This window comes from Pyxicephalus adspersus, chromosome 1 (assembly GCF_032062135.1).
Source record: "Pyxicephalus adspersus chromosome 1, UCB_Pads_2.0, whole genome shotgun sequence".
Classification (NCBI taxonomy): domain Eukaryota; kingdom Metazoa; phylum Chordata; class Amphibia; order Anura; family Pyxicephalidae; genus Pyxicephalus; species Pyxicephalus adspersus.
Genome location: NC_092858.1, coordinates 164,867,220 through 164,892,996, shown reverse-complemented (window position 1 = coordinate 164,892,996; position 25,777 = coordinate 164,867,220). Strand labels below are relative to the sequence as shown.

General features: G+C 39.5%; 2 protein-coding genes across 4 annotated transcripts; both read left to right on the top strand.

Annotated features, from left to right (window-relative positions):
• The first annotated feature begins 1,631 nt into the window (after positions 1 to 1,631).
• DNAJC28 (DnaJ heat shock protein family (Hsp40) member C28) lies at positions 1,632 to 5,402 on the top strand. Its single transcript, XM_072398248.1, has 2 exons — positions 1,632 to 1,706; positions 4,246 to 5,402. The coding sequence occupies exon 2, from the start codon at positions 4,272 to 4,274 to the stop codon at positions 5,388 to 5,390; it is 1,119 nt and encodes a 372-aa protein (XP_072254349.1). The 5' UTR covers positions 1,632 to 1,706; positions 4,246 to 4,271; the 3' UTR covers positions 5,391 to 5,402.
• A 1,039-nt stretch (positions 5,403 to 6,441) lies between these two features.
• Positions 6,442 to 25,699, top strand: TMEM50B (transmembrane protein 50B). 3 transcript variants are annotated; one of them, XM_072398251.1, is made up of 7 exons: positions 6,442 to 6,494; positions 12,857 to 12,990; positions 15,098 to 15,210; positions 16,709 to 16,776; positions 18,033 to 18,125; positions 18,310 to 18,367; positions 19,978 to 25,699. In XM_072398251.1, the coding sequence occupies exons 2-7, from the start codon at positions 12,892 to 12,894 to the stop codon at positions 20,021 to 20,023; spliced, it is 477 nt and encodes a 158-aa protein (XP_072254352.1). In that variant the 5' UTR covers positions 6,442 to 6,494; positions 12,857 to 12,891; the 3' UTR covers positions 20,024 to 25,699. The 3 variants fall into 3 exon arrangements, with proteins under 3 accessions (XP_072254352.1, XP_072254351.1, XP_072254350.1); XM_072398250.1 differs by having other exon boundaries at positions 6,442 to 6,541; XM_072398249.1 differs by lacking the exon at positions 6,442 to 6,494 and adding an exon at positions 8,192 to 8,290.
• The last annotated feature ends 78 nt before the right edge of the window (positions 25,700 to 25,777 follow it).

The window sequence follows — 25,777 nt, the reverse complement described above, 5'->3', positions numbered from 1 at the left end:
TAGATAGATAGATAGATAGATAGATAGATAGATAGATAGATAGAATGACTTACATTTAAGATCTACTAGTGTCTTGGTCCCTGAGTGAGCTAGCCTGCTGTGTCAATGTCAATGATTTGGAAGAATTGTCCTTTAGCTGCTGCTCCTGCATTGGCTCATAGAATAGGTCAGCTCCTACAGTTGCTGCAAATAATTGTTCAGCCATAAAAATGTAAATGAATATTATTTATTATTGTCTATGCAAGCTTCTGTAATTCCTTCTATGAGAATAGAAGGACGTGAATATATTTTCTTTATTATCTTATTTTTGTATTGGATAAAACAAGAATAAACATAGCTTGTTATGAAAACTTTGGGTTTATCATTCATAATCTTAAAACATTTGGGTTATTCTTTTGTAGTATAGCCTGTCCCCAGGTCTAAATAATATATATAATATATGTAGGGAATTGATTTCCAAATATATAATACAGATAGTATAAAGACCATGTGTGGGAGCGATTGTACTTGTAGCCTTAGCTCTCTACAGGACAATAGGGTGGCTACAAACATACATTCTGACTGGAGCATGAATTGTAGCCACGGGTATTGGGGTTATGCAGTCCTCTGTAAATGATCCAAAGGTCCTTGGGGACTAATTAAACGCATATTTTTAGAATTAGGGGAAGGAGTATTATTTATTTTTTAGACATTGTATTATTTTAGACATTAGTTTTGATTTTAGTGACATGTTAAGGCCTTAAGAATGAATGATTCCTATTAGTTTGCAAATGTTTTCAATCCTGAACCAGATCCTTTCCAGTTTTGCTGAATCACCCATGTTCTCCCATGATAGTCTGTCTTCTTGGAGAGCTTTGATAAATCAGACCCAAAATATTATCTTAGTCACAAAACAGTCAAAAAATTTTCTTATATACATTTTGATGGTATGATATATATATAGAGCATGAATCTTGACTAAAACATGAAATGTGTTTGCACTTAAGAATGAATTAAGCTAGGTACACACATTCGCAATAATTATTGTTAGAAAACAAACGACTAATGATTATTCACGGTTTTGCACGAATTTTTTGAACGATCGTATTGTGTAAAATTCTGTACATGCTGTAACGATATGATAGTTCAAATATAATCCACCACGCACGCTAGATACGATCGTTTTTCACGATGCAGGAAGTGACATGTAAAGGAGAAAGTGTACTGCAGAGCCATCCACGATCACTGAACGACAATAGATAGTGAACAATTGTCGTTCAATCAGATCCGCTGGGGCGGTTGTTCATTTCCAGCATCAATCCTGGTTCGTCGGCATCGTTGGTCAGTCGTTGTGCACTTTTTTTGTTAATAATTATCAGGCGATCGGTTGTTAGTCAAGCGTTTCCAACGATAATTATTGCAAGTGTGTACGCAGCTTTAATCATCTCAAATAGGACTTTTCAGTGTTGCCTACAACCAACAAAGTAATTTTCAAGATTTGGAACAGTAATTGCTGTAAAAACTGTATTTCTGTTTGATACTTTGCATCTTGTTCTGATCATCCAGTAAAAATATTAGCAAGGATTAAATGCGTTTTATAAACAGGCCAGCAGATGTCGCTGTGACATTACAATACAGAACTACATTTCCCAGAAGCACTTGCAGCACAACAAACATGTCAGCTTGCTAAAAGGAAGGGGTGCACAGCTGATTTCTGCTTCTAAACGGTAAGAGTTTAAACTGTAACAGGTTACAACTCTAAAATTGCAGTTATTGTATAGATCTGGTGCATCCACTCATCTGCAGAGCCGGATCTGATCTGCCATTGATGATGACCTTTCTTTGCAAGCCCTCACCTTTGAACTGTGCTTCACTGTTCTTTTCATATTAAAATATCCAAAATATATGAAATATTCAGAATAATCAAATGTATAAAATACTAAGGTACAGAGCATTTTGCATTGCTATTATTCAACCAATTGGAAATGTATTACTATTTCGGTTGATCAGTACTGCTAAGGCAAGTCAGGTGGTAGGAGAATTGTCAAGACGAGGCAGATTTGGAAAGGGTTTGCTCAAAAAAAACTCCAGCAACTTGCACATTGCAGCAGTGTCTGATCTATGGTTCCCGATAAGAAAAGAATGGGTGTGGTTGGGGGATGTCGATGACCGCCCATCAAAACTACATGGATAAAGTTGGACACAAGCTTGTGGCTAGTGATCGGTCAACGACCTGGCAACTGTCCATCTTAACATAGCCAAATATATATATATATATATATATATATATATACACACACATTTTTGGCCCATTTAAGTGGCTTTGGAAACTCAACATTAACAATGATTATTATATTTCTTTAAATAAAGAAAAATCATTAATTTTGGCATCAACTCACCTCTTTACAGACACCCTGCACCCTAACAGAGTCCTGTCCCAGTAAGCTGCCAACAGCAGACATCCGGGTCAACGGTGATCCTCTTCGGCTGTTATACGGCCACTGATGATATTAGGTCTGCTTTACATTTCATTACACCAAAACTGTGCAAACCAAAACCTCTGGCTTTACCAATCTGGATTTAAACACAGAGCAGTTATACTGGAACAAAAAAGGTCTTCTCCAAACTGTCACAAGATGCACAGTTGTCTAAATTGTCTTCTCAATGTTCAACCCTGAATTTTTTTTAAAGCTGGGTGTTAAGAAGCTGTAGGCGGATGGCAGCCCCAGTATTGTGACCCAACTCTTCAATAACCATCCAAAACCTGACTGGGGTGGTCACTGAAAAGTGCTGGGTGGTGTGCCCCGCTAAAAGGGGCTGGGGAGAACTCTTTACTCTGCTTTATATGCTGTAGCATTATCAATAGTTTTCACCAGGAACACCTGAACTCAATATTTTCAAAGGCATTGATGTTAGGAAGCAGGTAGAATATGTTTCTCAAAAGTAAAATATCAGTATGAGACCAAAAAGGAATTATAATGAACTATATCTATCATATAACAATGTTTGTTGTTGATAACACTTATCTCATTGATAATGCTCCTTCCTCTTAGAGGCCTACTTATAAAAATTAGAGATTTTAATATATTCAGATAACTACTTTTTTTGTTCTCAACTTTAAAATCATGATTGACAATTTTTTATAACAAAATATATAAAAATACATATAAAAAAATAAGTACAGCTTTTGTTCCCTCAATATCTGGTTTTCAAAATTTGAATTTTGTAACTGATCTCCATAGAAGAAGTAGCCTACCCAATTCATTTATAAGCAAAATGACGCTTGTGGGTGTGTATGCTACTTTTGTAAAGTGGTGATCAAAGCAAATATGGTGATCAAGGTGTTTTAAAGAAATGCCACAAATCTACAATATTTTCTATATTCTTTTATTTTTCTGCATCTCAGGAAATGTGGCTCCTACCCTTGTGCAAAGTACAGTGACCAGCTATTAATAATAATTATAATTATAATAATAATAAATAGTATTAACAAAAAAAATATTATGCAGCGCTGTACATAGGGGTAACAAATGACAGGCAGATACAAACAATGACACAGGAGGAGGAGAGCTTACAATCTAAGAGGTGGGGGAAGTAGCACATAATAGGAGGGTGGGTAAATAGTGAGGATTTAGGAGAGAGAAGGTGATAGGTAGACAAATTTGAAAAGATTGGTTTTGAGTGCTCTTTTAAATGAGCAGGAAGTAGGAGCCAGCCAAATAGGATGCGGAAGACCATTCCAGAGAGTCGGGGCAGCTCTAGAAAAGTCTTGGAGCCGTGCGTGTGATGAGGTTATGAGTGAGGAAGTCATTAGTACGTCATTGGAGGAGCGGAGAGAGAGGCTAGTGGGGTATTTTTTTTACCAGGTCAGAAAGGTAAGTGGGACAAGAACTGTGGAGGGATTTGAAGGCAAAGCACAGGAGCTTGAATTTGATTCTAAGGTGAAATGGAAGCCAATGACGAGAACTACAAAGAGAGGCAGCAGAGGAGGAGCGGTGGTAAGGATGGATGAGTTTGGCTGCAGCTATTATATCAGATTGTAGACGAGAAAGTTGGGTTAGTGGAATACCAGAGAAGAGGAGGTTTCAGTAGTCCAAATGAGAGATGATAAGAGCGTGTACAAGGAGTTGGTGGTTTCTGGGGACAGATAGGGGCGGAATGCGGAGATGCTGTGCAGGTGAAACTGGCAGGAAAATTATAGTTAGTAATTTTACATGGTTGTTTTTGCCCCAAATCTAATTTTCCTTCTAATTTTTATTATTTTAGGTTTATAAAGTTGCAGAACCACCATCATGAAACTTGTACAGATTTTATTGGCACAAAATGTAAAGAATAAATTCTTCATATGTTCATGGAACCTAGCCTTCCGTATGCATTCAACTTACAATGCCAAAAGGAACATCAAGGACTGTTATCGACTTCTAAATGTTGCAGAAGGGTGCTCTGCAGATGAAGTTAGACACTCTTATAGAACTTTAGCAAAGAAATATCATCCAGACAGCGGTGCTGTCACTGCCGACGCCGACATGTTCATGCAGATCGATCAAGCCTACAAAGATCTCCTGACGCACTTGGCTAAAGAGTCAAAGACAGGACAAGCCCTTGAAGATGATGAGGAGACGACCTCGGAGTACAAGGTACCACAGCACAGGCATTACTTGAGTTATGAAGGAGTTGGTTATGGCACCCCTAGCCAGCGGCAGAAACAGTACATCCAATTTCGTGTAGACCGAGCATCTGACCAAGTTTTAGACTTTCGAAAAAGGAAATTTGAACGAGAGTATGCTGACAACTCCATGGTTGCAAAGGACGTCCGGCATAGTAAAAAGGTGAAAATAACTCAAGCCATCGAACGTTTGGTAGAGGACCTCATCCAAGAGTCCATGGCAAAGGGAGACTTTGACAACCTCAGCGGCAAAGGAAAGCCTATTAACAAATTTTCCACGTGTCCACACATCGACCCAATGACCCACAACCTCAACCGGATTCTGATAGATAACGGTTACCAGCCAGAATGGATCGTTCTTCAAAAGGAAATACGAGAAACGATCGATAAGCTTCGAAACGAGTTAGTGGCCTCTCGTAAAAAAGTAGGAGAGCCCATGACTTATTCAAAGGAAAAGGAATGGATTGAAACCTGTGAGAATTTTAGAGAAAACATAACAAAGCTAAACAAGAAGGTGAATGACTTTAACTTGGTTGTGCCACTGATGAACCGGCAGATGGTTCACTTTAACGTTGAGAAAGAAATCTCTCGAGCTCAGCAAGCCTACTCTGTGCTGAAAGAGGAGATGGAATTGGCAATTAGGTTGAAAGCAGAGAAGAACGTGGACTATAAGCAATCCGGTCCTATGGAAGTCATAATAAACTGGATCAATCAGTTTAAAAATAATAACAAAGACAATAAATAATTATAAAAAGTGTATGATCTTTTCAGAGTTGTACATTTCAATGGCTAATCTGTGGAGTCCAGTCAGGTCTTATGGAATCTATAGACCTATGGTGATTGGGAAGAAGTGAACATTGCTATGTAGGCACCGTGCATGCAGGAGTTTATTTAGTCCCAGCAACCTCGTTGTTTTTAAATAGCGGATAGTAAACTGGCAGGGAAATATGGTTCATTGCAGACGAGACATCACCTTCCCCTTTCTGCAGTAAAGACCTTCCTGCTTACGTATTTTCAAAGCAGAGCTATAGTCCTGCTTTAAGAGTTATTAGATATGTTCATTTTCTACAAGTACAGAATAGTTGCCATTGATCTTGCAAAAAGTCCAATGTCCATATAACTTCCTGTGTACTGAAGTGAAAGGTTATCAGTCACCTCAGTTCTCTTCTATGAAAATATTCATATCATGGAAATAAGAAAAGGGGTGAAGTTCTTTAATCTTGTCCTAATGTGACCAAGCTGTTTCTGTATAAACACAACACATTGGGTCTGATTTAATACCATTATACAAGACTGGAGAAGATAGACTATTATGGGATGACCGGGGTGATCCAGCAAACCTGAATGGATCTGGTAAAGTATTTAAATAATTTTCCAGTAACTGACTAATTTTTAAGAAATCCATTACAGGTTTTGTGGATTACCCAGATTCCCCCATTATTTGTTTATCCCAGGATTTAGAATGAAGTGAATCTAAACACAAAGGCTAACCACTGGTGGCTGCAAAACTTTATTTTTCAAACCTAAAGCATTTCCAGCTAATAAAGAAAATACACATTGATCTTTCCAGTAAGAGTTCTAATGTCTGTGTCATTTATTGTAAGTTGAAAATAAGGTTCAAAATTATTTTTTTTATTCTTTGTCCTATTTGTCCACAAATAAAGGGGAACTAAAGCCGCATGACTCAGCTTACTGCGTTCCCCTGACTTCCTTCACTTCTTCCTCCTACAAATAATCTTTGGCCATCTTAATTGGCCACGACGGGATGATGTAATTCCTTTTCCTTTAGGTTCACCTAACAACAGGTTCGCACACTGGCTTTTTCCTTATGCTCGAGGCCGATGAAATGGTGAGGGAATTTGTTTGGACTGCTTGTGCTGGTCAGTGACTAACCAGGTATAGATGAAAAACTCAGGATTAGCAAACAGAAACACAGAGAAACTATGAACAGCATGTGCTTCCCTCCTTTTTTCCCCCATGTGACCAAACTAGTGCTAGTTATTGGCTAATGAAGCACCTAATATTGTCACATAGGGCGGGGATGGTCCTCAGCCCTTTGTAGGCTCAGTAGTTGTTTGGAGTTTGCACAGGACTTTTTCTCTCATTCGAGTCCAATGAAGTGATTAGGGAAAGGAATGTGAATATATGAAGTTGGGGAGATTGGCAATGGGGCGAGCTTGTTGCACAGGTTCATTTAACAACAGGCTCACAGACATATTTTCTTGATACAGAGTGCCGCTATCTTCTTTCTTGTCTTGCTGTCGACTATCTTCAGCTATTTTGATTGGCTGAGCTGGAATTTGAAATATTTATCCATCTCAGCCCACACAAAGGGAAGCCAGGATTGTTGGGTTTCCCTGGCAACCAAAGCTGACGCCGTGCATGCACAGCTTATCTTTGTGACCAGAAACCCAGAGCGATCAGGCAGATCAGACATTATTGCAGAAGAGACATCGCCTATCCCTTTCTGTAATAATGACCCGCCTAATCATGCAAAACTTAAAAATTGAACTTTAAAAATGGATGCCCCTCACTTCCTGTGAAAACTGACTAGGTCTCACCAGACAGGAAGTGAGGGGAACTCTTCAAGGGCAATATAAACAAAATACAAATAATTTTATTTTGTAGAGTAGTAGAAGATTGGATTCCATGACAAATTGGTATACCTTAGTCTGGGTGTCCCTGTTCCCGTGTTTTCCTCACTTCCTGTCTGGTAAAATCTGTTCAGGTTTCATAGGAAGTAAGGAGAAATCTCTCTAATCGAGTCCAGGTAGCAAAATGAAAACCTCAAAGAAGTAAAAAAAATAAAATAAAATTTTTTTGAAATGAGTTCAATCCCCCGGAATGCAAATATTTGAGTTGGGTGTGTTCGAATAGGAAAATTGCACCGCACGTTAGGCACCCCCAGGCAGATCGGAGTAAGAACAATGTATTATGGACATATCTTTAAAAGGGTTGACATAATTCACATCCTTTTGCTTTTTTACAGGACCCTATTATTATAGTTTATTTTTAAAAAGCGTGATTTGATTAGGCTCCATTTATAAAACAGGGAATCTGACATTATTATTATTAACCACCCGGGCAGTTAGCCCGACCTTGGTTTGATTATCGTTTTCCTTACCTATGTGATATAAAAAATTGCAGTGGACGTTTATTTACTTTACAAGTTCTCCGCTTTTAGAAAATACATTTTATCTCATGTTTCAAGCAAAAAAAATTGCATGTGTGCAGGAAATGCAAAAATGACGAAAGGGTTAAACATGGCAAATTATAGAATAAACTAGTCAAAAAAGGAAAAAATCATGCTTTAATTGAATGTTTTGTTCTTTTAAAAACTGATAAAAATACTATAAGTTAGTATTAGTTGTCATTGCATGCACAAAATTTAAAGGTCCACCCACAAAATGTCACACATACACACTAAATCCCACGCGCATATTTTGTAGCTAATAAAGTTTGGAGAAATAAAAAAAAGACGCTGCGTTTTGTCCGGTGACTGGAACGTTGCCATTCGTAATATGGCCGCCGGGTCTCTTCCGATTGGGCGCTGCGGAGCGGATGATTGGAGGCTAAGGGACCAGCCTCCGGACGCTGTGACGTAGGATTGTATTGGAGAAATTCAATCAGAGTGAAGTGCAGAGGGTAAGTGAGAGACTCTTTCAGTGCTGGGCGTGTCCTGAGCGTTGCTGGGCACCCCGATATCCGGTGACCTGTATATGATGTGACATCTGCCAGGCCAGGGTCATGTGACCTGCAGTGAGACTATAAGTGTGCATGCCTTGCTGTGTAAAGAATAGAGTGGTGAAGCTTCGGTCATGGAGCATTATAATGTGTGGTGACTCATTATCCTATATGATATGCATGAATACCTCACTTCCTTCCATTTCACTCAGCAGTATTAGGTCTGTTCAGTAAAAGTAAATTTAAGTTCTGAGTGGATTCAGTTTGGGTAAAGTTATCTGTATGACAAACAATTGCTGTTTCCAAATTATCTTTTTTAGTAGTCCCCTAGTCCTCCATTGGTAGGCAACAAGACAGGGTGACAACACAGGGGTAAAATTGCAGCACGGTTGTCATCCCATAACAATAAGTGTCCAAAGACAGATCGTTGTGGCAGGATCTAAAAAGGATCCACTTTTAAAATAACATTGACAATTTAAAATGGAACTTTACTTTCCATCAGTGTTTGTATTAGGGATGCGGGTATATGAGTGCATAATATTATTATTGTGTATGGGAGGGGGTATTAGTGTGCAGAGACTGAAGGGACTGGCTCACTGTGCAGCACTGCGCTATATGTCAGTGCTATACAAATAGTATAATAGTGAGTGACTGTAGAGGTACATTAGAGTGTCAGCTCTGGTGCAGAGATGGATTGGACTGGCTCAGTGTTCTTTGTTCAATGTGGTATGAGGGGACGAGCGTAGTGTTCTCTGTACATCACTGCGGTATATGTCAGAGCTATATGTGTGTGTTTGGGGGGAAAATTAGAGTGTCAGCTCCTTTGTACAGAGACCCAATCAACTTGTTCAGTGTTCTTTGTACAGCACTGCGGTATATGTCAAACCTAATTAAATCTTTAATAGTGTGTGACTGTTGGGGAGAAAGTATACACACATATATATATATAGCTCCTCTATATGGTGGTGCTATAAAAAGGTATAATAGTGTGTGACTAAGGGGATATTAGAGTGTCAGCTCACCTGGCACACTAATGAACTGGGGTCCGACCTATTTGTACAGCACAGTGGTATATGTCAGAGCTATATACATGTATAATAATAATGTGTCACTGTGGTGGTGGTGGGGCATTAAAGCTCAGCTCCTCTGGTGCAGAGACGGATTGGACTGGCTCAGTGTTCTTTGTTCAAGGCGGTATATGTCAGAGCTATACCAATGTATAATTGTGGGGGGACGTTAGAGTGTCAGCTCCTCTGTACAGAGACTGTACAGAGAGGGGACAGGGGTAGTGTTCTCTGTACATTACTGCGGTATATGTCAGAGCTCTATACATTTATAATAATAATGTGTCACTGTGCTGGTGGAGGGACATTAGAGTTTCAGCTGCTCTGGTGCATAGTATGAGTGGACTGGCTCAATGTTGTCCATACATCACTGCGGTATATGTCAGAGCTCTATACATTTATAATAATATTATGTCACTGTGCTGGTGGAGGGACATTAGAGTTTCAGCTGCTCTGGTGCATAGTATGAGTGGACTGGCTCAATGTTGTCCATACAGCACTGTGGTATATGTCCGAGCTTTATACAGTGAGGGAAAGAAGTATTTGATCCTCTGCTGATTTTGTACGTTTGCCGTCCGACAAAGAAATGACCAGTCTATAACTTTAATGGAAGGTTTATTCTAGGTGTGAGAGACAGAATAACAACAAAAGAACCCTCAAAATCCCAGTGCTCAAAAGTCAGAGCGTGATGTCCATTGTAATGAGTGAAATAAGTATTTGATCCCCTATCAACCAATAAGATATCAGGCTCCCAGGTGTCTTCCCTGTATGCAGGGAACGAGCTGACATTAGGAGCAGCCTCTGTAAGGGAGTACTCCTAATCCAAGCTTGTTACTGTACCTGTATAAGACACCTGTCCACAGAAGCAATCAATCAGATTCCAAACTAGCCACCATGGCCAGGTCATAGATCTGTCTAAAGATGTCAGGGACAAGATTATAGACCTACACAAGGCTGGACTGGGCTACAGGACTATCGCCAAGCAGCTTGGTGAGAAGGTGATAACAGTTGGATCGATAATTCGCAAATGGAAGAAACACAAAATAACTGTCAATCTCCCTCAGTCTGGGGCTCCATGCAATGATCAGGTGAACGGTGACGAAGCAGCCCAGAACTGCACGGGGGGAACTTGTCAATGTTCTTGCAGCTGGCACCATAGTCACCAAGAAAACAATGGGTAACACACTGCACCATGAAGGCCTTAAATCTTGCAGAGCCCGCAAGGTCCCCCTGCTCAAGATAGCACATGTACAGGCCCGTCTGCAGTTTGCCAATGAACATCTGAATGATCCAGAGGAGAACTGGGTGAAAGTGTTGTGGTCAGATGAGACCAAAATTGAGCTCTTTGGCATCAACTCAACTCGCCATGTTTGGAGGAGGAGGAATGCTGCCTATGATCCCAAGAACACCATCCTCACCCTCAGACATGGAGGTGGATACATTATGCTTTGGACGTGTTTTTCTGCTAGGGGGACAGGACTCCTTCACCGCATCGAAGGGACAATGGACGGGGCCATGTACCAACAAATCTTGGGTGAGCACCTCCTTCCCTCAGCCAGGGCATTGAAAATGGGTCGTGGATGGGTATTCCAGCATGACAATGACCAAAAACACACGGCCAAGGCAACAAAGAAGTGGCTCAAGAAGAAGCACATGAAGTTCCTGGAGTGGCATAGCCAGGCTCCAGACCTTAATCCCATAAAAAATCTGTGGGGGGAGCTGAAGGTTGGAGTTGCCAAACATCAGCCTCAAAACCTTACTGACTTGGAGAGGATCTGCAAAGAGGAGTGGGACAAAATCCCTCCTGAGATGTGTGCAAACCAATGTGTGGCCAACTACAAGAAACGTCTCACCTCTGTGATTGCCAACAGGGGGTTTGCCACCAAGTACTAAGTCATCTTTTGCGAAGGGATCAAATATTTATTTCACTCATTACAATGGACATCAAGCTCTGACTTTTGAGCACTGGGGTTTTGGGGGTTCTTTTATTGTTATTCTGTTTCTCACACCTACAATAAACCATTACAATTATAGACTGCTCATTTCTTTGTCAAAGGGGAAAACCAGTAGGGGATCAAATAATTATTTCCCTCACTGAAAAATGTATAACTATGGGGGTACATTAGAATCTAAGCTCCTCTGTACATGGACTGGCTCAGTACAACACTACAGCATATGTCTGAGCTATATAAGTGTGTGACTGGTGTGGGGAGAATTAGAGTCAGCTCCTCTTTATAGAGACCAATGACTGGCTTAGTGTTCTCTGTACAGCACTGCAGTGTATGTCAGAGCTATTTAAATGTTTTTTAATAATGTGTGACTGTTGGGAGGACGTTAGAGTGTAAACTCCACCGTAGTACATGGTGGAGCTATAAAATAGGTATAATAGTGTGTGACTAAGAGAATATTAGAGTGTCAGCTCCTCTGGCACACTAATGAACTGGGTTTAGATTTATTTGTACAGCACTGCAGTATATGTCTGAGCTAAATAAATGTATATTATTAATGTGTGACTGTGGTGGTAGGGGAAAATTAGAGTGTCAGCTCTTTTGGTGCAGAATATGATGGGACTGGCTCTGTTTTTTCTATACAGCACTGCAGTATATGTCAGAGCTATACACTGCATATAAAAAGTTTGAATTCATTTTATACATTGAACGGGTTCCATATTATCTGCTTGGATCCCCTGTAATTACACTGAGCCCTGGAATTAGGGGAGGGTGGGGCTGAATGTAGTCATGTACCTATTAAAAATATGTGGATGGTGTTGTAGGTATTTTTTACCTTCTAGGATTTGAGAAAGGGCGGGGTGGTGGAGTCCAACAAAGCAAACATTTTTTTTTTTTTTTTTTTAGTAAAAGTCCCCGCTTTATCAAGGAACCCCTTTTAAATTGGTCTGGTCAGCCTCCAGCTGTATGTGGCACATTGATTACTTTTTAGTCGTTGACAACGATTGATTATTATAGCGATTATTTTATTAATTGAGAACATTGAGAGGTGATCACATGATGTGTGCCAAATATCATTTATGTCCCTAATTCCCTTATCTGGCTCCTCCTCCCCCATGGGGTCATGTTTATCCTTAAGTGAATCCTTGATTTTTGTTTCACTGTGATTTATATTATTATTAGAACAGATTGCTGCACTCTCTATGTGTCATATGTTGCATTATGAAGCGGGTACATGTAAATGGGGATTCAGACAAGGTGGCACTGCACATGGCAGCAGCAGGGAGTTAGATCAACGATAACATTTCTTTATTATAAAATGTAATTTCTCTTCTATCTCCTGACACAACTAATGCTACACCATAAATAAAGGAACGCCATACCTTTTCATGTACATACTCCTGGTCACATGATTAGTTTATTATTATTCGTGCTGATCTGTTACTTGTATCATTTTTTTTTTTTTTTATCATTTTGCTGTATCATTTTGATTGACATTTGTCTTACATTCACAGTTGATGAAAAAGCTGCAGAGAAGCGTCTGGTAAAAATGGCTGGCTTCCTGGATAATTTCCGATGGCCGCAGTGTGAATGCATCGACTGGGGGGAGAAAAGGAACACCATAGCTTCCGTAGTAGCTGGCGTTTTGGTAAGCAGATTCTGTCTCAGCTCTGATTGAAGCTGCTGATGTACGTAAGGGAGTGTTCACTGGGGTAGGGCTCAGGCAAGGCACCACAAATGTCATTCTGATTCTGGAAATATTTATTTGGGGGGTTTCTGATTAAGGACAAGGCTGAAATTAAGACGACTCATGCAGGTCAGTGGCTCACCAGGTATTGGTAACAAAATCAGGAATAGAAAACCGAAACACTTTCAGGAATGAAGAGCATGTGATTCCCTCCTTTTTTTCCCTTGTGACAAAACTGGTGCTGGTGATTGGCTGCTGAAACACCTATCATTGTCACATGAGACAGGGAGAAAGTCCTCAGTCCTCTGTAAGCTCGATGTACACACGTGTAATATTTGTTGTTGGAAAGGATCTTTCACGATCCTTTCCAATGACTAAAGACTGAACAATGCATGAATGAGTGCTGTATATACAGCACCATTCTGCTCTATGGAGAGTGGAGGCGGAGAACGACGGAGCGTTACCCTGGTGCTCTCTCTTGCCTTCACTTTCGTTATGATTGTTCATCGAACGCGAATCCGCCAGGACAAATCCATGAAGGAAGAGCACTGTGCACCTCCGATATCAGCCCTGAACTGATACAGATGAGAATCATCTGACGTGTGTACGTAGCCTAAGGAGCGACTCCCTGCTGTGTACAGTTAAGAACAAGCTAGCTAAAAATACAGTAACATTCGGTTCTAACATAACTATACCCATTGTTCGATGTTCAGGCCAAATCCAAAGACAGTTATTATTAATAAACAGGATTTAAATAGCACCAACAATTTACGTAGCGCTGTACATTAAATAGGGGTTGCAAATAACACACAGATACAGATAATGACACAGGAGGAGGAGGAGAGGACCCCGCTCTTGACCTTGTGCTTTTATTGTCTGCTTCTTAGCAGCACAGTTGATTTACAACTCCACATTATTCTGGGGGTGCAGCTCTAATTAAACAATGCAAGAACTATTACTAACTACCCCCCTCTGCACTATCCTAGCTTTTCCAGTGTTTACAGCTTGCTTCACATAAATCACCATTCCAAATAACTTGAATTGGGCTGCATATCTAGACTGGAGCTCCTCTGTATATCAAGGCAATGGGTACCCAGTTCAAAAATACATCTTGATGGAAACTTGTGAGAAATGATCTATTTGCTAGTATCTGAATCAGCCTCCAGTAAGTTATTTATTTGCCATACATAAATATATTGTGGCTTGTCCCCCCTACCCTTATTAAAAGAAAATAGATTGCCAACTTATGGCTAAGTCGTTCAGTTTGATTTATTCGAGCAAAAATCAATAATAGGTAAGGTCATAGTAAGATTGTAGTTCTTGTATTAGCGAGAATGTTTCTAGACAGTTCCACTATTAAATAAATAGATTGGAGATGTTTCAGAGGCTGGATATGCTCAGTGTGGTGAGTCTCGTGGTACTAACGCATTTCGCCTTCATTTGGCTTTTTCTCTGAATCAAAGAGAATCCAAGAAGGTGGGACTTAAATACAAAACTATTACAATTGGAAACCAAAAGGATAATTACCCGGGATGCAAGTAAAGATCCTGGACTTGATGATGTTATTGGTTTCAAACCCTTCTTAAAATCCATCTCAAACTAGCCCATAACTTGTCATATCAATAGAAACCTCACAAATAAATGGCTTGTAAAGTATTTGTTTGCCATGCAAGAGCCTGGTGTATGTAGTTCAGTGAAAGTTCAGGCTGTGAGGCTGATTATGATTGTTTTTGCATACCACTATATCATGGGTTTGGGTAAAATTAGTTGTAACTTCTCGCTTCCTCAAATATTAAAACTTTGGTGCTTGACTCTAAAACGCCAGAGTGACTTAGTGCTTACACCTAGCAGCAAAACAAAATGCTGGGAAACAAAGCAAAGTAAAGGTTATTAAATGGTAAAAGTGTGTGTGTGTGTGTTTGGAGGGGGGAGATAAAGTGACCCTGTTGCTCTGCCCTTTAGTGGCGGATCACATTTTCTATTAATTGCAATACCCCATAAGCAATCCTAAATGTAAAGTGTTGGTCAGTAAATGCCTTTGGTATCACCTACATCTGTTTTGTTCCAGTTTTTTTCTGGTTGGTGGATTATGATAGACGCAGCCGTGGTGTATCCGTCACAAGAAGCCCTGAACCACGCATTTCACACCTGTGGTGTATTCTCAACGGTGGCATTTTTTATGTAAGTTGACTTTCTACATTGTGCTACTTGGAACTTTAAGCCTTCCTTTTATGAGGTGCAGTCCTAGGGACCAATAGCAGCAAGGAAATAGTCATAGAAAAAGGGAACAATAGTGAAAAATTTGTTGACGTGTAATATTTATTATATGTATCTGAAGCCTTCTCAGTTTTAGAATTCCAGACTTAATATAATATTTTTTCCTAGTTTTGTAATGGGGACGGGTCAGAAATTCTGTCTGATTTTCATAGCTGGCCTTTTTTTCTCTCCATTTGTGGTCACCAGGACAGGAAAACAATTAAAACATATATACCAAGGTTGTCACAGATCGAGATAAACATGGCATGAGTCCCAACTCTACCCCATTCTATTCAAATTTAAAAGTAGTGAATCTGACATTCCCAGAAATGTTCACTGGCGGAGAATCGTCCAGGACCATGTGTTTCAATAGTAGTAATTGAATCCCCACCAGGGAATGTCAGATTCATTGCTTTATAAATAGACCCCCAGGAGTTTTGGTTGTTACATACATAAAGCTGAATCTGCATCTATTTTGCTTTGCCTAATTCTTCCCCCCTGCCTTTATTGACATGCAAATTACATTTTACAAGAAATATTTTCCATTTTCAGTTGTTAGCTAACTTTAGACCCAGTGATGTCAATGTTAGCAGATCATGGCTAGTGAGGGGGGCTGACAGGGTGCTGTACATAGCTTGCCTAAACCTCATGATACACTGCATATTTGCCTTTTAGTGCAAGCAGTGGCCTGGCTCTTGGGTGGCATTAAGCAAATTGGTTGGTGAATGTAGGTCTGGAGGAGTAGGTCCCCATTGACAGACTATATTGCATACAGACTGTCCTAGATAATGGCCACATGCAATGCTGAGCCTCCATGAGCTAAAGAAATGAAATCTTTTAATGACAAGGGCAGACAAGGGACAGTGCCGGTGGGGAAGAGAGGACCGGCCTAGATGATGCTGGTTGTCCATAAGCTAGGAAATGAGCCAGACTCTCTCTGACTTGTGGCAGTTTATACATATTCCACAATGTGAGAAGCTCACAATGTGCAGGGAATTTTAAGTAAGCAATTTCGGTGCAGGAGAGGAGCCATGCAACTCTGCAAGACTGAAGGGAAGCCTGGAAGATTTAGGAAAAGTCACCAGTCAAAACTCTTTTTCAGTTTGTACGGCTCATACATATCTGTGACAGGTACTATGAATTTATGAAGACACTAAATGTATCTGGAGCTTTAGATGCAATGAAGCCGAGCTGCTGGTGAGTATTGTTAAAAGACCACAGCATTGTAGGCCATGAGTCTGGGCAACTCCCATGTATTGTGCATGCAGTCAGGTTTGTCTCCCTTTATTTGTGTTCTGTTTTGGTTACTACAAATGTAACTGTCTCTGATTCATAGAAGAAATATGTTTTTTTGCCTAAAGCAACAATCAGGTGTGACTCACCTCCAAATATTACAGAAATGTTGTGTTGTCTGTTCCCACAGGATAAATGCGGTGTCTAATGCACAGGTGCGAGGAGACAGCTACAGCGATGGCTGCTTGGGAAGGACTGGTCAGTATATTTTGTTTATGTGCTGAGTGTAGAATAAAGTGTTTCAAAACTGAGAAACAAAATTATAGTATTGAATATTACCAGTCCTTAAAATATCATAGCTTCATTAGTTATCTTTTTAGCCTTTTTTTTCACCTGATTTTGCCAGTCGCACACTTCCTGTCCATTTACTCATGTGTCAGGACAACAGAATCAGCATAGGATTCCTGGAAATATTCTCTACCTTCATGTACATAACATAAGTCCTTTAGTCTTCAGAGGTAAGTCCCTTATCACAGTTCTATACAGCCAGAGAGCATAGAAAGTTATCAGCTGACAAGGTTTCTGGTGGAATCAGCAGGTAATTTTTTATTTTTGCACTTATTGATCAGATATAATTTTATTAGACCAACAGTGAGAAGTTCCTTTGATTGGCTACGTACATACATCAAATGACTCTCATCCGATAATCACCAGGGATAGTATCGAATGAGAATCTGATGTATGTGCAGCGCTCAATTAACGTTGTTCATGTATCCGTCGGGGTGTATCCACGAACAACAAATAATTGTACTACAAGTGAAAAGGAGAGAGTGCAGCGGGGTGCCGCTCCGTTGTTCTCTCCCCTCCCCTTTCCATTGAGCAGAACAGCTCTGTATGTACATCACTTGTTCATGTACCTTTCAGTCTTTTGTCAATGGAAAGGATCGTGAAAGATCCTTTCAAATGACAATTATTGAATGTGCGTACCAAGCCTTAGAATTTGCTAATACTTTGAATATGTTCAATGCAACCTGGATGTATCAGTGTTTGATAGATGCTGGAAAGTTATCCCTCCTACTTCCTTCCTTGTATCTCCTTCCCTACTTCCTTATATCTCTTAGACACTTTATTAGCCTGTGCTGTGAATCTTTATTGGCATTAGAGTTCAGCCTAAAAACTGGAACTGTCAATACGACTGACGCCCTGAGTGTCTTGTTTTACTTACTGACTTATTTATTCAATTAAATATTTTAACTACCTGTCCGGCTTTGGATTCTGTATGATTAAGTATGCAGCAAGTTAGCTCTGAGTTCATTCTGCATGATTGACCTGCAGCATTGAAGCCAACACTTTAGCATGATAGCCAGGTAGCTAGCATTTTTCAGAGGAGGCGCCAAGTAGCCAAAGCAGCCTGCAACTCTGAATACATTTGTTTTGGCTTTAAGCACTTCCTTATGCCAGGTACACTGTGTAGCAGTTATATTATATGTAATGATGTGACCTCTCTCCCACAGGAGCTCGGATCTGGCTATTCATTGGCTTCATGATGATGTTTGGGTCTCTTATTGCCTCCATGTGGATCCTTTTTGGTGCCTATGTTACTCAGAGTAAGTGACATGATATAGAGATAATATTTACCATTGACAAAGGGTTATTTTCCTTGGAAATAGATGGCAGGTTCACTATACACTGTTTATCTAGATGGCCAATAATCCTGCCTGGGACTTGACTTTTTATTTTTCTCTTTGAAGTGTTAACATAATCAATATTTTCTGTTTTTGTTTTCTCTAGATATTAATGTCTACCCTGGGCTGGCTGTGTTTTTCCAGAATGCTTTAATATTTTTTAGGTAAGTAAAACTGATTTCACCCCCGCTCCTCCGCCACCACCAACCACCACCCTTGTCATTAAAGCAGACTTAAACTCAACGTTTTTACTTTACATAAAAAGGTAGACAACCCTTATATGTAAAGTAAAAATTTTTTTGGGGGGGGGAACACCCTTTTTTTGCCACGGCGATAAAGACCTAATGAGAGAGCGGAGCCTCCTGGGGTATCTACATCACGCATCCCATTTGAATATCCAATTACTGTCCTGTAGCTCTTGTATGTAGTTCACATGTTGCCATATCTTCAGCAATGTGAACTTCAGGTCACATAAAGATGTCATGGCAAAGTGTTTACAAGCCACACAAGTGTACACTACCAATGTACTGTGAATACTGAACTCATTAAATAAGTTCCTAAGAACATTAATGTCAAAGTTCATGTTCATAAGCTCCCTGGAACACACTGGTGATGTCAAAAATGCCTAAGAAGAGATGAAAGAGGTTTTTAAAGTTTAAGTTTTATTTTACTGGAAAGCCCAGATTTTTCATATGTCAATAAGGGGGAATTAAAGTTTAACTTTAAAAAATCCCTTTAACCGTCAAAATTGTTGGTAGCTGGGATATCCAGCACATCTCGGCTTTGCCTGTGATTGCCGCAACTGAATGAACTTCCACGTCATCCCGACCAGCCAAGATAGCGAAAGATCAAAACAAGGAACATAAGTAGATGGTGGTGTCTGTGATTAAACAAAGACAGGTGAGTATAATCAGGGTTTAGTTCCACTTTAAGGCCCAACAGAAATTTCAGTTTAATATATATTAGGAACAAAAAAAAGTGAAAAGTCTGTACAGTTTTTTTTATAAAGAATCACAACCTTAGTAGAGAAGACTTTCCTCTGCCAGCATGCCGCAGAGAAGGACCCTTGCTGCCTGCATAAGCGGCTGGCTCTAGGCAGAGGTCCAGCAAACACCTTACTGAGTTAGATCTAGAACTTTTTAAAGGCAAATGTTTAATTTGCTAATAGTACACACATCCAATGGTTCTCGTCTGATAATCAGCTCAGGGCCGATATCGGATGAGAATCTGGCGTGTGTACAGCGCCAGTCGTCCATCGTCTGAACAACCATCCTGGCAGATCGCGGATGATGGAAGTGGAGGGGAAGAGCGTGCAGCGGTGTGCCGCTCCGTCGTTCTCCCCTTCCCCTCTCCATAGAGCAGAACGGTGCTGTATGTACAGCCCTCGTTCATCCATCGTGCAGTAATTTGTTGTTGGAAAGGATCGTGAAAGATCCTTTTCAACGACAATTATTACATGTGTGTATGCAGCCTAAGGTTTAACTCAATAGGGTGTGCAACAGATGTCAGCAGACAGCCCACTGCTTGCAAGCATAAAACAATATCCTTCTCTGTAGCATGCTGGCAGGGAACCAGCTTTTCCATTTGGGGTAGTTAGGCTTCCCTTAAGAAAGGGAACTGTAAGACATAGAATAGCTGTTTCAAACTGAAATTTCAATGAATCTCAAGTATTTATACACTATTAAAAGTGCCCATGTAACATTACCTCTGTCTAGACTTGTAGCCTATAGTGAATGTTTATTAACCCCCTTTTTCTTTTTCTTTTCTCTTGCAGCACTCTCATCTACAAGTTTGGAAGAACAGAAGAATTGTGGTCCTGAAACAGACAATTTTATCACAATTTTTCTGGTTTGAAAGTTATTTTTGTTTTTTGTTTCTTTTGCTGGTTAATGTTTATACATATCAGTTTATTTAAAACATTGTAGCCTCATTTTAGCACAATCTCCAGTGATACAGAGTGTACTTCTGCAATGCTGTTGAACTACCAGCTGTGTCTCTGATAAGCTGGTTTCTGTAATTTTATCTTTGTAATTAAGACCTGTGTTCAAAGGAATGTCCTGCATATCATGACGTGGTTAAAACAAATTCATCACTTAACAGAGGGCGAAATTAAAGTGTCAATGTAACCAAAAAGTAATAATTAAGTTATAGATGGGCTGAGTTGGCTCCCGCTTTCAAATATATCCTGTATGCTATGGGATTGACTGGCTGTGAATTTTGATTATTGTAAATATAACAGAAGAGACTCTTTATAGTTGTAGACCTTGAAACTCAGCTTAGGGAACTGACCAGTAGAAATGAGCTGCCAGGTGATTTAATTCCAAAGCATTTACTGATCCATAATATTAGTTTCGGGTGAACTGATCCATAGGTTTGTGTGCATACTTAGAGCATCAGTATGTGTCCCCCTTAAAACCAGCCATGTGACCTTTGGGGCCGGCTTAGGTAAAACTCCGGCCAAGTAAGTACATACCCAGTTACAGCACCTTAGTTTGAATAATGCCTGCTTTTTGGGCAATGACCTAGTACAATCACAATAGAAAGGTCCTCCCTGTACTCCCCTTGTAATTACACTTTAGTCCCTAGTGCACTTACTAGAGGGTTCTTACTACCATAATAGTTCTAATGTGTTTTCTTTTAGAAGCTTTTATAGCTGAACTCTATGCAAGCAGCAATTTTACCTTCTCTCTAGTATTTCTCTCCAGACAGTCCAGAAATTTACAACATTTTCACACTGTGCAGTCATGCAAATGAAACCTTACTCTTACATTTTTAGACTATAGAAGGTTTTTAGTACTGTCTTATGGCCTCTGTTCAGACTGCCCACAGGACAGTGACATATATTCATTATGCTACTGAGGTCATCTCTCTGCTCTCTCTGTTCCTTGTGAGCATGCTTGTGTGCACCACACCTAATTGGATCCCAGTCTCAGTACTACTATATAGGAGGTTGCAAGAGGCTAATCATGTTAAATTCCCTTAGTCTCATTTAAAAAGGTACAATACAATATGTGTTAATGGATATCATTCTGCATAAATTTTTGTCTTATACCTGCCTGGAGTTCAGCTTTAAAGAATTGGTCCACACAAAGCTAAAACACAGTTTTGGTTGGATGCAGCTGGACTCATTCATACAATGGCTTCTGATACTTATCAGTGGAATCCTGCAATGAGTTCTGGGGTTCCACTTCTGCATTCCATGCATTATGTCTGCTATGGATGGGTGGGATTGGTAACCTAGATGTTAAGATCTTGCAACCTTCTAAAATCCTAAATTACAAGACTCCTGCCCCTCAGTTGCAAATTTGTTTTAAGCATAGAATGACTGCAGTGTGACATTTTATACAGTATTTCTCACCCACTTAAATACTGCCAAGTTTCACATTGATTTGTGTTTAGCAACTGTATCCCTTTTTATGTACAAATATTCCTAGCCGTTACATTACATGAATTGGTGTACTGATGTGTGCTGAGATATTATTGCTGTAAATATATCCCTATTATGCTTGTAGTGGACACACGGGGCTGGTTTATAAAAGATTGATACTGCTATTTGTTTTATATTGGATACTTTTATCAATACCCGTTTTCTTAATTTTGGGCGAAAAAACATCTGCTTATAAATCTACATTGGCCACTTCTATGCAGTAAAATTTATAGCTAGATTATAAAATTGAATTATAAAAATGATTTTGCTAGAAAATTTCCCATAACATATTTCCAAATCTAGAATGACAAGACTGACTCCCCATATTGTACATCAGCATTGTCATTCTTGGACAGAAAGTATGTTAGGTCTACAGAATGCCTACTCTACTCCTCATATGTATAACATAGAGGGCAGGTTTTCTTTAGTCTATAGGGAGTGCGAAGAACAATGTAACTGAGGGTGTTACAAGGCTTTATGTGGTTTTACTACTTTTTTGGCCATCCTCTCTTGTAATAGCTGTACACGGCAGTACATCATTGACCTTCCTGACCATGTAATTCTAAAAGTGGAAGTCCACGATGACCTAGATAATAGATTAGGAAGTGCATTCTGTATAGATGTGACTTATTCCTGTGGCTTGCTGGTGCAAAATATGCAAGTCAATAGTCTACCACACAGTTGGGTAACTCCAAGTCTAGTGGAATCAGGAGTATATACTGAGCCAAGCCTTACAGACTTGGTTTGGGGTGGGAGCCACATTTTAGTACACCATAGCGGAACTAAACTTAAAGCGAACCTAAACTCAACATTTTTTACTTTTACATAAGCAGGTAGACAACCCTTATATGTAAAGTAAAAATAAATTAATTAACAGTGTGAAACCCTTTAAAAAAGAAAAAAGGGCGCAGCCTCATTAAGGTGATTAAAACTGAGTGGCAGCACAGGACCTTCCCTCGACCCGATCCTGTGTCGTCCTAGAATTCCTTTGCGTCCCAGTTCCTACGTCACCTGATCTCGCGCCTGTGCAGTGTGAGATTGGGTGACATATCAATAGTGAAAATGGCGGCGCCTGATGCATGAAGAGTTTTAGGACGACACGGGACCAAATCGAGGGAAGGTCCAACGCCATCGAGAGATCTGCGGAATTAAAGGTAAGTTTTTTTTTTTTTTTTTTACTTCCAATTTAAAAAAAAAAAAAACACTTATCTGTACTTTCCTGTGCTGTTCTGGAATCATACTTCGCTCGGCACAGAGGAAGCGCCTGACACTTACTTGTTCCTTCTATTTTCTTCGTCTGGCTACATCACCCAATCTCGCAGTGCGCAGGTGTGAGATCGGGTGACATAGCCTGCTGAAAATGGGCAAAAAGAGTGCCGACCTTACTGCACATGCTTGAGATTGGCACCTTCCTGATCTTTAAGCCTGCCCAATTTTAAAAACTGAATGCTATTGCATTCAGTTTTTAAAACAAAACCCTTCAAATAAATAAAGATAAATAGCAGTTGTTTCATCGGTCTTTATAAATAAGTCCCATTGTTTAACTCAGCAGCACTGACGTCACCTGAACTGTGAACGCAAAGTACAAACACTTCTGTTACAATAGCTGCACCGCCTCTTAGTAGGAACTATTAAAACATTCGTCTATTCAGCTAGCACAAGCATGCAGATCCCTGTAGAAAACTCTCCTCGTATCAATAAACCTCAATTCACCAATACAGCAGCCATCCTATTATTGTGGCTAAACACTATTCGCATGCACTACAAAATCAGTTTAATGCCCTGAAATGCAGCAGAATATTTTAATTACATTAGTATTGGATTGCCATTAAAAAAATGTATGATTATTTAATTGGATATGAAGAGGAGGTCCTGAGAAAATGCACCTGTCATTCAAATCAATGGCAATAGCCACATTTTATAATTGATCAGTGCACACAGTCCATAGATGACGGTGTCTCTATACACCTATATAATGCATTTTAGATGACAAGACTCTTTAAAGGGAAATTAATATGTATTCTCAGTGCACTTGTTTTCAATTCATTTATTTGAAATTTCACTACATTTTATGTGCTATTAGTTGTATATTTGGTCATTGTAGTTCATAGAGATGTAAAATTGCTCCCTCCAACGATCATATGTATATCAGGGAATGTGATCAGCATTGTTTAATAATTGTTGAGGTAACATTTGGTTAGCTCAGATATGCTCAGGTAGTCCATTGCTTTCAAACAGGTTTGACCTGACCAACCGAATTATGAAGACGGGAACTATAAGTCACTATTAGATAGGAACAAGGCCTGCAGAGGTATTGAGCAAACATGGCAAGCCCCATATACACATATATAGTTACAAAGTTATAAAGAAACTCATTTACTAATAATTTACTAATTTAGGATTTTTTTTATATCAAATTAAATATAATAGGAAAATTTTGAAGTTTCTCTTTAAGGAGTCCGTAAAACGTAGATTGTCACCTGATGATCAATTTAGCTATGCAAAAAAAACATGGTGGTTTGATAGAAATATTTTTGCCTGATTGTACGTTTGCCCTTTTTAATGGCAATTTGCAGATTTCACAGTTGTTGAAGCGGGTACAGTTTTATTTGTACCCTACCCATCAAGATATTTGCTGTGCAGTGCACCACTTCTGGCTGAGCTCTGCTTGTGCCAAATAATCGCCATTTATATTTATGGAAAGGCTGACCATTGTTAGGAGGAATGATAGATTGCCTTTCATTAGGAATCAATTCATTCTTGCGGAAAAATAGAAATGCTTGGATGAAGATGAAGAAGCCCGGAAGCTATGCAGCTCCCAGCAGGCCACAAAAACATTTTCCATGGAGCATGAAATAATAAAACCTGGGGGAGGGTGAGAGATATTTAAAAGGAAAACCATATTAAAGATACAGGTATTCTATAAATTGTTTGCTCATGCAAATTTATCATCTGTAATTTATCTATTAGCAATTTAAAGTGTAACTAAACCCGTGTTACTCACCTGACCGGTTCCCTTGGACGGTGCTGCCATCTTTTGGTAGGTGACTTCCAGGCCAGGGTGATGTAACTCATGACGTCATCATTCATTCCCGGCATATGCATGGTGTAAACCAGATTATTGCAGAAGGGAAATCACCTGTCCCTTTTTTATTAATAATAATAATAATAATAATAATAATAATAATAATAATATTATTATTATTATTAATAATAATAAACAGGATTTATATAGCACCAACATATTATGCAGTGCTGTACAAATAAATAGGGGTTGAAATTAAAGAAAGATACAAACAGTGATACAGAAAGAGAAGAGGACCCTGCCCCGAAGAGCTTACAATTCAGGCAATGCCTTTCTGCAATAATGATCTGCCTGATCATGTATTCTTAAAAGTGGAACTTTAGTTCTGCTTTAAGGCCAAATTGACCCTGATAATAGATTAAAAAATGCATTATGTAGCTGGGTCAAAGCCGTATTGCCTGTGGCTTGCTGGTGGAAGCTATGTAACAGTCAGCCCTATGAATGGCTAACTCCAAGCTTAGTGAAATCAGGAGTATATACCAAGCCAAAGTCGGACCTAGTTTTGGGGTGAGAGTTGGAAAGCCACATTAAGCTTCTGGTTTTCGTTCCCTGCAGTTTTGAAGGCATTGGACTGGTTATAAAATGCTTCTGAATGGGACTCCACTATCGCATAATGTGATGTTGGGTCCAGGCACTGCACCCATTGTAGATTTGCATGTTTCAGCAAGGGATACTACCTTATTTTAATCTGCTGTAAAATATCTGTAATCATTTTTGTGTTTGTAAATTTCAATGTGTGTATCAGCGGCTGTAGCTGGCCCTGGTAAATGGCCTCTAAGACAGAGTTAGCAGGATCATGGGAAATGAAGCCCGCAGCGGATTCCTGTGGTTTTGGAAGCTCTTGTACAGAATAATTTGTGTCAGTAATGGCTGTATAGTCAAATAAAATGAATGTACTGTAAATGACTATATGTGTTACACCAATGTGTTCAATTTGCTGCTTGTAACTTAACCTTTAATAAAGCTAACTCTACCTTAATATAAGACTTTTCTGCTTCCATTGTTTCCTGATACAGCATTTAAAATCCAATGCAAAGAATAAAGTGCTATGTGCGATGAAAA